The sequence below is a fragment of the Candoia aspera genome, chromosome 7 (assembly GCF_035149785.1).
Source record: "Candoia aspera isolate rCanAsp1 chromosome 7, rCanAsp1.hap2, whole genome shotgun sequence".
Classification (NCBI taxonomy): Eukaryota; Metazoa; Chordata; class Lepidosauria; order Squamata; family Boidae; genus Candoia; species Candoia aspera.
In genome coordinates this window covers 55,377,065-55,390,113 of record NC_086159.1, presented here as the reverse complement: position 1 = coordinate 55,390,113, position 13,049 = coordinate 55,377,065, and the positions used below count along the sequence as shown (strand labels likewise).

At 39.1% G+C, this 13,049-nt stretch overlaps 1 protein-coding gene across 1 annotated transcript in view; it reads right to left on the bottom strand.

Annotated features, from left to right (window-relative positions):
- Positions 1-8,509, bottom strand: part of MDFIC (MyoD family inhibitor domain containing) — a 60,774-nt gene extending 52,265 nt beyond the window's left edge. Inside the window, exon 1 of the mRNA XM_063309471.1 lies at positions 8,351-8,509. Within this exon, the coding sequence (XP_063165541.1) occupies positions 8,351-8,444 (94 nt within the window). The 5' untranslated portion in view covers positions 8,445-8,509. The remainder of the gene's footprint in view (positions 1-8,350) is intronic.
- Positions 8,510-13,049: the final 4,540 nt, after the last annotated feature.

Genomic DNA, 13,049 nt, shown 5'->3' with positions numbered 1-13,049 from the left:
CTATACAGTATTGGGGGGGGGGGCACTGCTTATGTGATACTACACAGGAGGATAAGAAATGTGAGTGATGTTAAAGGATCTATTACTATTGTTACCAGAATAGATTTACGGTCAGCTTCAGGGGGTTCTTGTGTCAATATCATTGTGTCATGGTCTGCTGTTACTGGCCAGCAATTGTTCTAGATTAGGGTACTGTTGAAAAGAAAAGGGAAGCATCATGACTAGGATGGGCCATAGCGGTATTTTTGAGTAGTTTTCGCTGAGAACTGTAGGCAGTATCATATAGCCTATAGGTAGCATCATGTAGCCTGTATCTTCTTTTCCAGGTTTGTTTTAAAGTAGATTATTCCTGGGAATCACTGTGGCCCTTCTGATCTCTCACTGATTAGTAACTGTAGTTTAAGAAATACCCAACTTAAATTCCTTAGTTATGTCTCTCTCAGATAGATCTGAACAACGTGGGTATATCTAAAACCTAACTGCCAATAATGAATTTTGTGGTATATTCCTGATGAAACAATAAGCATGTGTCTATACATAGAGGTCATTTTTACTTCGTTATAAAGTCCTTGTATGTCCATTGTTTAGCTTCCAGCAATGTCCATAAAATTAACCTTTTGCATGCATTTGTCTATGCGCAGGTTGATGAATGGAGAAGAGTTCTTTAGTCTTTGTGGAACTTTGCCAAATTCTTTTGTCCATGAGTCCAAATAACAACAATGTAATAATTAAGTCTTAGGTAACAAAAGATCTCTATGTGTAAATGCTGAGGAACTCCTGGCTGTACAAACTACTCGGAAGACTGTGGAGTCCTTGGTGGTCTCTGAACTTGGTTGTTTGCTTGCAGATGTTACATTACCTGACTAGGTAACATCATCAATGATGCACTGATGATGTTACCTAGTCAAGTAATGGAATGTCTGCAAGCAAACAACCAAGCTCAGAGGGCTTCAAGACTCCACAGTTCAATCCTGAGCTACATATATTCTCTTATATTAGTAAATGGAAGACATTTCACCTGCTTCTTAAAGAACCATGTCTTCTCAAATGTTTGGCATAACTACTTCAGTCAATTGCAATCTGGGTATAAGTGTCATCTGTGCATGCATGTGCATGCTTAAAATGATGCAGGAAGGATCCAATAATAGCCAAACTTGACTCTCCAAAATTCATGAACATGAATTTAAAGACTTAAAACCATAGGAAATACAGTGGGAGCTAGAATTTCCAAAGGCAGGAATGCTGAAAATGTCAATAAATAACTGCCACTAGCATTTGGCAAGGGAGCCCAAAATAGATTTTTCCATTAAGCCATAGGAAGAGCATGAAAAAAGGCACTTATATAAATTAAGAGGGCTTAAAAAGAAGAAAATGCAACTTCATCTTTTAGAGGGCACTCATCTATTTGATGTGGCTTCAGTCTTTGTTTACAATCAAGATTCTTAGCTGTGACATGTTGAATATCTGGGAAGCATCAAGAAAGTTTGGGCTAGCTAAATGTGTGAGTCAGACATACTGATTCTAGCTAAAATGTTTAAGAGTAAGAGTCATATATTTTAAACTGAAAAAAAGATGCTTGCCTCTCAAGCATTAAAATGACTACCCTGGAAAATGCAAAGGAATATTTTATTTTTTCATTCTACTAAAATGCTGGTTGTGGCCAAAACAAAACAAAACAAAACAAAACAAAACCAGAGACTGTTATAAACAGACTAAATGTCTAAGATAAAAAATGAGATTGCAGGTTTGGAGTTCAGGAAAAATGCATAAATGTCATTGCTACACAGATATTAATAATCTCAACTGAAATTATGTATCTGAAACCAAATGCAGAATTACTTCTTCAGAACATTTAACAGTTTAAGTCTTCCAGAAATTCATAAAGATGAACAGTATCATATAATCAGGATTGTCAGAACGTATTACTGAGAACTCAAAACAGCAGCAGTTAATAAATCTGAGTAATCTCAGTAATTTATTCAAGAATTGTGGGAAGTCTTATTACACTTAACATTAAAACCAGTTGCCAGTACAGCGTGATAGAAGATCTTGGAAAATAAGAGTAATTATGAAAGTTGAGTTTTAATACTATCAGTATACTCATATTGATACCACAGCAAAAAAACCCCAAACCTTTAAATTTAGGGGAAAAAAGTGTTCTGTTAAATGAGAATCATTTTTAATTAGGATGCTACATTTGCATTTCCTTTCATGCTAGCAATCTAAAATGGGATTGGGGTTGAAGTCAAACATGTCTGCAGGATATCAGATTGTTCATCCTAGGTCCCATTAACTGCTGTGCAATAAAATTTCCTTAAAAATGATTAAATCCAGTTACATAAGAATTCTTCCAAAACTGGGAAAAACAGCATTAATGTATCATTCAGGATACTTTTAGTTTACAACAGATTGCAGATTCCAGGCTAAGTGAATGGCTCTTCTGCTAACTGAAACACAATTATTTTCGAAGGAATACAGAAACACCCTCTGATAACAGGAGGAAGAGGTAAGAAACAGAAATACAATTTTAAAAATTGTGTTACTCCACTTCTTTTTTGTGGTTCTCTAGATTAATATTCAGCTCAAGTTCAAATCAGCACTCAAGACCCAGAAAAGAAAACTATATGGCAATATAGCTCACCTTCTCTCTCTTCAGAAAGCAGTCAGCTGCCCTGTACCATTCTCTCACTCAACTAAAAAAGGTGGAGCTGTATTTACATAGCTTCTATTCAACATCAAGCAGGAAGCCCAAGCCCTTCACAATAATAAAAATATTATTATTTAGATTTATATCTCACAATTATCCCAAGAGTCAAGGTGACTTAGGTTTTTGTTCATTTTATCTCCAAAACAGTAACTATTCCTGAGCTAAGAATGGACCTGAACATGGGTCTCCCTAGATCTAGTCTAACAAACTATCAGCCGCCAAAATAAAAGGATAAAAAGGATAAAAGAGTTAGTTAAGCAGAACACAACATTTTAAGCAATCCACCAAAAAGTAAACAAAGAAAATACCTAGGGAGAGTCTTCAACAATTAGTGCTGACACAGAAAAGTCCTGACCTATGTTCCCAGCAATTTACTTGTTTTTAATGATGGAACTTTGTAATAGCTCTAAAGCAGATCTTAAATTATAGGCAAATTCATAAGGGAAGCAATAGTCCCTCAGTTATCCTAACAAAAAATGTTGAGAGTTTTCTACATAAGGACAAGCATCTTTAATTATGCCTGGAAACTGGCAACCAGGGCAGTTAATACAAACAACAGTGTATTACAATTAGCAAATCCCACTTGGGATCTGGAAAGATGATGTTGTTGTAGCAGTACTGATCACAAAGGTCACTAGAAAAATTTTATTTTTAGTAAGAGAAAAGACAAAACACCAGACTCATAAGCTACAAGTCTATCTGACATTGTTACTACCAAGATTATTAAAGTTTTTAAAAATTATGTTGACAACTGTATGGACTTGGCTGGAAGAATTTAAGTCTCTTCCACATAGGCACTAGAAAACAGCAATGAACTTTGTAAAGGTGAGTAGAAACAAAAAATAGATCAGTTTCTCACAAATAAAGATTCTGAGTTTGGCAGTGACTTTTCCAAGCAAAGATCCTCTGTTTTAGAACAATTGTCCATAGTTTTAAACTATGAAGCAAGACAGCCATCAGTCCAAACCCTGACAATGGAGGTGCTCAAAGACTTTTCAGATGTAAAAGTGCACAGGAAATACAATGAGCACTGATATTATGGAGATCTTAACCAAGCAAACTTTCTTATAACTAAGACACCGATAAGTCTTTTTGAAAAATTCCATCAAATGAATGAAAAGATGAAGACAGTAAACTACCTGTGAAGTTTTTATATAAAGATTGGAATCACTCACTAGCATGTTAGTGGATGACATGACATGACAAGACAATTCTGGGACAGAAGCCATGCCCCTTTGGATATGCATGCTGAAGAGGACAGCACATCTGACAAGCTGATAATGGTAGTCCAGCACAATACAGTACCAGCCAATCCGCAGTTTACCAGACAGAAATAAGACTCTCATCTTAGCCTGACAAACAGGTGGATCCTCTCCATCCCGAATGGGAGTAATCCAAAGTAATCACCCAGATCAAATTGCATATTGATCAGGGCTCAATTCTCAAACCTAGAATACTTTATGGCATTACGTTGTTAAAAACAATGTATTGACTTATGTGGCTGATGTGCTCATTGGGGTAAAAAATCCTAAATTGGCTATAACAGCAAAACTAACAACAAAAATGATCCTACACAGCCATCTGTTCAATAAATATAATTAGCACACTCCATGCAAGACATGTATGCAGGACATTGTGCAATTGCTTTGTGGAGGAAAGCATCATTGAAGGTACATAGCCAAACTTTGGAGAGTGCAGGTCCACCATAGATTACTGCCTAATGCTCCAACGTCTAGTTGACACACACATGAGCAATTCCAACTTAAAATTATTTGTAGCATTTGTGGATTTTAAGGAAGCCCCCGTTTGGAAAAATTTCAAGAACTTTACCACTGACAAAAGTTTATTATTATTATTATTAAGCTGTATACCAACACTAGACTTAAAGTAAGATGTTGGGCAGCTTTCCAACTTGATCTCAACATCAAACCAATTAGAGCAAGATGCATATTAGCCCCATTTTTGTTTAGTATCTATGTAAATTCATTGTTAACATGCTTACAAAAACTTGATAAAACATGTATCAAAACTGGCAAAAAAGCATCTGCTGTTCTTGCTCTATGTAGATAATGCCACTATTTTGTCACTGACTCAAAGTCACTTAAGGAGAGCTCTTAAGGCCCTTGTACAACACTGCAAGAACAGCAGGTAGCTATCATTAATTTTTAAAAATTTGGTCTTTTCTACCAGCCATAACACACATAGTTAGTACAAAGAAAATCCACTAACTGAACAAGTTGCATGTGTCAAATACCAGGAGAAGTCATTCAATCTCCGGAAGAAAAACTGCTTAATTAATCCTCAACCCAAAAGAGCACAGCAGTTCTAAGATTTCACAGAAAACAAGGAAGGAACTATTTATCTGCTACAGTCAAGCTGTTCGCCATAAAGACAACTGCTCAACTCCTTATGAAGAACAATCTTGCTACCTGTGAAAAAGTACAACCTGTATTTTTAAGAGCTCTTTCAGATACCCAGATGGGCTCCTAATGCAGAACCTACCCTCCCAAGAACAGAAATTTAAATCTGGCAAATAACTTGTCTACAGTTCAATCTGGTGACTGCAGGGTGGCTTCTACTTACTGCATCAGACAGCTGCAGAACCTAGTATTTGGAAAATATTATAAACAAATGGCATGCTGATGCATGATTCCTTGCGCAATTGTCAAGATCCAGTTTAGACTACGGCAAGGAGATTATTAAGCATTGCACTGGGACATAAAGTTATAACATGAACCCAACCAAATCACCTGGCTATACAAGTCTATCAGAGAAAGTGTGATAGTACTCTGTAAATAACCTGAGTCACTCATCCTAAATATCACTGAGTCTTTTCCAGAGCCTATTTTAATGCCACCCCTTTCTCAATCTTAGAGGGGAGATCATCGAAGTAGCATCTTACAAGTACTTACAAGTAATATCTTGCAATATTGTTTAAATATTTATTAGAATTATATGAGTGGGAGGTAGACAGTAGTATATAAAATAAAAATCTGTAATGAAAGGGTCTGGCTGTAATTCCACAATGGGGTGACTCAGAAATACTACACTTTGCCTTTTCTTTTTTTGGAAATTGTTTGTTAGACAGTCTGTCAGTGAGTCACTGTAATATTTTCATACTGCAGTTATATCTCTGGGGTGATTTTACAATAGCCTAAAAGTTAAAATGTGAAACAACACATCATAAAAGTACCATCAAATAGCACAATTAAAATTGCATCTAATTACTGGGAAAATGAAATGTTCTTTCCTTACCATCAAAAGGATATTTAGATAGGCATCAAGTTATCTTTCTGAGCAGAATGTTATGCAATATCCATAATGCCACTGGCAAGTGTGACACAATCTCTAACCATGTGCAAAATACTCTTAAGTAATTTGGATTTGAAATAAATCAGATAGCAATACATGGATAGAAGAAACCACAAAGCTATTTATCCTTTAAGACATCAATCTAATTCTTCAAGGATATGGTTATATGCTAACTAAATATGTCCAAAGTTGTATCAAGGATGAACTCTTGGTACCTTATTAACGAAGAAATCATACCATTAAAAAATCCTATAATCTCTGTAGGAGTCAAGATAACTAAGATACACAAAAGTCTGAAGAACTTCCTTAACAATGAAAATATACATTCCAGCACTCGATTAATGCAATGATCGGAAAATTCAGAACCTAAATTTAAATTGCTAAATATGAAATGGGACAGGCCAAAACTCGCTGAAAAAAAAAATAAAATCAGTACATCAGACATAGTAATGTAAGTAATACAAAGATGAAATAGCAGCAGGAAAATAAAGCATAAAAGAAAATATTTCCCTGTAAAAAAATCAGTTAAAATAAATCTAAATGTAAGACAACCAAAGTTTTGGTCCAGTATTCCATAAAATTGGTGCCATCGTTATAAAGGCCATGTTCCTGGTAAATATTCATCAAAATGCAGTTAATATAGGAATCTACAGCAAGGTCTCAGACATTAAATGAATCACACTAAAAGATATGTGTAGAAGTCGACAATCTATAGCAGTGTTTCTCAAACTTGGCAACTTTAAGATGTATGGACTTCAACTCCCAAAATTCCCCAGCCAGAATTGCCAAGTTTGAGAAACACTGCTTTATAGGATAGGTTACTGGGATTTCAAGGCCATTTAGGATTCCAGCAATGTAAAACAACAATTAAATCCTGAAGAGATAACTAATGAAGATTTAATAAAACCAGAGTAATGGGCCACTTTCTATGGCTAAGCAGGAAACATTTTTCACTAGAAGAAGTTTCTGAACATTTTTAAATGTGAAGGATTACCTTTCCTTCCCCAATCCCGATCTGAACTAAAATGTACTCCCTTAATGAAAGTCGAGAGTTCTTGTTATGACAAGGGGAACTTTTTTCTACCGCTAATTGAAATATGGAAGAGAAGCCATTTTCATCAGGATTTCCTGCACTTCGGATTAAATTTTAAAATAACCCTTAACCACTGCTACTATGTATGTGTGGAAAAGCCAGCTGCATTAACCTCTGCAGCACTCACTATGCCAATAATGGAATCCTATGCATGTTTTACTTGGAAATAAGTCCAATTGTGTTTAATAGAACTTATATCCAACTAAGGAAGAGGCTTTAATTTTATGCTTACTTAATATGGATGGATGACCCATATTATATAGTGGGTCTTCCTACAAAATAGCTCTTCAGAAATCAAGATGGCAAAGATAATCCAGTTAAACACTTACGAAAGAAGAAAATGTATTATCATCAAGCATTTCAAGTTCCATTAATTCTTCTCGTGATTATCTTGCTGCTACATTGCTATCACCCACGGATATTCTTTACTAAACAGCTGTAGAACACTGTATTTCTTTTCTCTTTAAATGCAAGTTGCATCATTCAGTATCTTTTAAATCCAAGCCAAGTATGAAATAATGAAAATCAATATAAAACACAACAGGACTCAAAAGGAAGTGAGTCTAAACCCCCTCTTTTCATTAATAGAAGAGTGTATCTTAACTTGTGGGTTACTACAGGGCACGTATTATAAATAAGATGTATCACAGGAGCATCCTCCAACCATTCTTGCTTCCACCATATTAGTGTTTAACAGACAAGTTAGCATCTAACCCAATAAAAGAAAATCAACCACTCACATTTATTTCAATGCACAAAAACTGCCTTCTGGAGCAGCTGCCTAAGTGAATCCTTGCAGGAGGAAGGCCAGAGACAGAAAACAATCGAGTCACAACTTCCCACCCAAGCCCTTCAGCTGAGTTACTAGGTGAGTGAAGTTTCACGTACTTCTGCATTCCTCGGCCCACCTAGGAATGTGGGAGGCACCGCCAAACGGGCAATAAACAAAAGGCCGGGAAAGCAAAGCAGGGCCGAAACGGGGATTCGAGCGTTCTGGACCTGCCTCTGCTATTTTGAAGTGCAAAAGAAAAGGCACGCGGAGAAGCGAAACATGGAGCACCAACCCGCCTCGTGGCTCGAAGCGTCCCGCAGCTTCTGCGGGACGGACAGAGGCCAACCAAGGAGGGACAGAAGAACTGTCGCTGCCGCCCGCATCCCGACCCCACTTCAGTCCATCAAAACTCGGGCGCCGCGGTTCTGGCCGCCGCGCTTCCAAGGAAACTCTCCAGCGAACTCACCGCGGGGGAGCGAAGTCAACCAGCTGCTTTCCGCCGAAGCAGCGCGCTCCGGCCCACCAGGCCCCGAGGGAAGAGGCTCTCTCGCCTGGGACATCTGCCAGCCCTCTCCGTCGAGCCCTGGAAGAGGCGCCCCCTCTCCTTTCCGCAAGTCTAGCGCGCGACCCTGAAGGCATAAAGAAATAGAGTCTTTCAAACGGGGGCCAGCCACCCAGACCCGCCACCACGCCTTACTCGCGGGGAGGCAAAAGACCAGGGAGGAGGGCTGCTGCCAAGAAGACCCCCACCTCGGCAACTTAAGCGCAGGCTTCGTTTTTACTAGAGCCAGGACGAAGCAGCCACCAGACCACCTAGCTGCCAGGCCCCTAAGGAGCTAAAAGAGACCTGAAAATAAGCATCGCCTTTCCCGAAAAGCAGATTTGAAGCACCTTTACCGTGACACTTCCTTGTCACCCTCCCTCTCTCTCTCCCCGCTCCCCGCTCCCCGCTTGGGAGGGAAAAACTTCGCGGAAGCGGTTTTTCGCTTTCTCCCACCCTGCCCGCGCCCGCCTCGCTGGTGCAGCTCCTCAACTGCAGCAGCCCGCCTCCGCCTCCTCCCAGGCAGCCTCTTGCGGGGGCCGGATGGGCCCAGACGCGGCCTCCCGGAGTTGAACGTGTCTGCAGCAACTTTTGCTGAAGTTTGGTATTTCTCTAACTCATCCCAAAACAACTTATGTAGACTCGGGAAGGGCCTTGTTGCTTCTTCCCTGGGTCCTTCCCTTGTCATTTCCACATAACGGCCTGTTTCTTCTGTGGGGCAGCAGTAAAGAAACCTACATTTCATTCACTGTCCTGTCAAGAAGACAACCTGGCCCACTGCTTCGGTCTCTTTGCTGGTCCTTTCGCTCGGGGATGCCAAGGAAGTGCAGTCCACCATCCTTCCTTCCTAAATAATGTGATGCTGACCAAAGCTGCTCCCAGATGGATCAGTTCCTACCTTATTAAGAGAGCAAGTAAACCAAGGCCTAATCTGTAGGCCTCATCCATCATGGGATGGACTCATCTTCCACTTCTATGGCACATGTCTGCAAAATTACACTTCTCCCAGGCATGGCTCACAGAGCAGCCATCCTGGAGATGGGTCCCTGTGCTCCAAAGCAGAAATGTTTTTCCCCCTCTGTTGCATGTCACATCACTGTATGCAGGAGATGAATGGTGTGCTGATGCAGGTTGGAAAAGCATCTTGAGAGAGGTGTTTCCTTTTTCTCTCTTCCATTGGTCCTGCCCATGGCTTGTACTGCCCTTACATCAGATCCTTTGCCACTCTGGCCAGCCCTCAGTATACCAGACCCCTTGTACCTGGGGGCTGGGGGGTTGTCCTTTTATGCATTCCTGTTTTTTTCCTTTTTTGGGAAGGGAGCAAATGGTCACAGGATCAACCATTTACTGCTTCATTGAATTGATTGAGTTTCAGATACTCCCCTTTGCTTCATAGCAATACCTTTGGCACCCACTTTGATTATTATAATTTTATACAGGGGCCACCCAGCATTTCCCACTTTTGACCACATAACATGGGATTAGGAATGGTTAGTCTGGTGACTCAAAGCCTGTTCAACAGACAGCCCTTTGACAAGAGTGTGTAGGTTAGGAGGTATTGGTTGGTGACTGCTTCGACCTCAAGCCAATCAAGATTAGTGGCCTTTTTGGAGCCTACTGCAGGTATGTTTGGACAAATGTCTCCAATATTCCTGGGGCCACTCCATTTTTTTCCTGCTCTGCAGTGTTGCCCATCCCATGATCTCCACTCTTCTCTGATCAGTGATCCACCATCTCTTTCTTCATCCTTTCTTCTGCTGCAAAAACTTGGGTGTTTTGAATAGATTTTACAGGTAGTCTTAATATTAAACCCAGTTTTCATAGTCACTCTTACCATAACCATAGAAAGCACTGCCTGCCTGTTTCAGACTTCCAAGATCAGCAGGACAATTATATAGCAGGCTTCATGATGCTTTAGAGGGATTAGGGAATGGGGAAAGTGCTGTGTGGAAGTTACTTTCAGGCTGTAGATCTGGTCCTTCTCTGCAAGTGCAATCCCATTCAGAATACGTATTGTTTACCTTGGGGACTACCACAAGCTAGAGAGCCAGTTTGGTCTAGTGGTTCAGGCAATGGGCTTGAAACCAGGAGTCTGTGAGTTCTAGTCCCGCCTTAGGCATGAAAGCCAGCTGGGTGACCTTGGGCCAGTCACTCACTCTCAGCCCAACTCACCTCACAGGGTTGCTGTTGTGGGAAAAATAGGAAGGAGTATTAGGTATGTTCGCCACCTTGAGTTATTTATAAAAATAATAAAGGCCAGATAAAAGTTAAACAAACAAGTGGGTTCTTTGGCAGCATCAGTGATTGGTTCCACTTAAAGGGAAAGCTTGTCTAATCAACAATGCTGTTCGTAGCATTTTCAATACAGCCTGGATGTGCTATTTTGGGAACTGAGCCCAGAAGTAGCATCCTAAATTCCATTTTGGAATGAAACATTTGAGCATTCAACAGTCATGTGGTGGGAAGGGGCCTGACAAGGGAAATGCAGCCAAGAATAAATCTGGTTGGGGGTACCACAAAGAGCTCTGTAGTTTAAATAGGGGAGGAAGTGCACCAACCTCATGAACTGAACTGCAATACATCTGTGGAAAGAACAGGCACCACAAGAAACATTTACATCACTGATGTGTAACAATTACCAAATACACATAGCTTGGTCAAGTCAGAGAAAAGTAAGAAGGACACTATCCAAGTAGGATAGTGTTGGAAGGTAGGAATGGTGAAGCATTGTGGCATTTCATTTTCAGCCAGTTAGGTTCATACACTTCCTTTGCTTCCTTGGAAGGGACTCAGACTAAATTTCTTAGGACCCTATTTCAAGTCCCATGTTGTGTTTCAAACATGATCCTATGTCATGAGCCTGGCATTGGTAAGATCAAAGATGGATACACATTTTCACATATTGAATCAATGTGTTCTCCCCAGCAGGTCTAATCCCCCAGGTCCTTTCTGATAATTTTTTTTCTTCTGGGGCCAAGGTAATACATAAAAAAAAATAGAACTCTTGGTTTTTTCTGTAATTCAACTGTGAGCATGCTATAGAGGTAATTTTTGAAAATAGGAGGAGGAAGGAATATTAGGTATGTTTGCTGCCTTGAGTTATTTATAAAAATAATAAACGGATAATTTTTTTTAAAAAAATCAAGCAATACCTTAAATATATTGATATTCAATCAGATCTGATATTCCTCTCTGAACACATATTTCTAAGTAACCCTCACACTCCTTTCAGACCTGGCAGATATTTAAATCAAACTACTTCTTTTCTTTTTTTTTCTTTTAAATATTTTATCTTAAGTTTTATAGAAAGAAATAGAAAAAATACCAAAAACAGGAAAGAAATGCACAAAAAACCTACAAAAACAAACCCAGTATGAAAATCAGAAGAGGGAAACTGTCCATATATGTCACATACAGTATGTCCAACAGATTTCTAAATCTGCCTTATGGGAAAAAATGATTCTCTAACACTACAAAATATGATAAAATCTATGTGACAGAAAAACGTATTGAGATATGTTTTCATTAGTAGATAAAATTGCCTTTTCAAAACAAATAAGTCACACATCTCTTGAATCTAGTCCTTAATATTAAAAAAATTACTGTTCTTCCAATTTCTCAAAATAATTCTCTTAGCCCAGACCCAGGTCCAATACAATCCTAACTCCTCAAAAATAGTCAAATTCCAAAGTTTTGGGACATAATTTAACATAACAATATCTAACACTAAAAAAAATCCCTATCAGTGTATTTATGTACATTAAAATATTATTCCAAAAAGGTATCAGTGATTCATTGGGTCAAATCATATGAATCAATGACCCCTCAGTTTTTTTACATCTGATGTCCATCCTTTCGAATACATTCTCTGGGCAGTCTAGTAAACTGGAAATACATTTTGATGAATCCGTTGTAATTTTAAATCCACTGAAGCAAATTTAACATTTTTTTAAGACCTGAAATCATTAATGTTCTATTATTGGCTGTTCCAATTCTTTAATCCATGAGCCATAAATATCCTTAATGCTGACTTTTGAAATGTTATTTAGTTTTTGATGCAAACAGGATTTAGGCTTAATTTCAAACATCAAGCCCATCAAGTATATTAATAGCTTGGGTTTGGGAAAGATGAATATAAGCATTGCATCATATTCACAATTATAGTAATTGACCTTGGTTTAGGAGACTTTGGATTCAACCAATAACATTTTCATCCAAAGATACCCTGAAAGTAAAAGACGTGTCTATTATTTGGTAAAGTATTCCAGACACTGTGTTCTGCTTCTCCTTAAAAAATGGCTGGTGCTGAGAATGATATCCCTTAGAGAAGCGGTTTCCAACCTTTTTGGCACCAGGGACCAGTTTCATGGAAGACAATTTTTCCACAGACCGGGGGTGGGGGGATGGGTTCGGGATGATTCAAGCGCTTCCTCTTTTTCCCGACCTTTTATTCTTTTTTCTTCGCGCCGTTTGGAGATAGCAGTCAATGGACTTGCTTTCTCTGATAGGAGGTGGAGCTCAGGCAGTAATGCAAGCGATAGGGAGCGGCTGTAAACACTCAAGCTGTAAATTTGCTTGCTCGCCCACCGCTCACCTCCTGCTGTGCAGCCCGGTTCCTAACAGG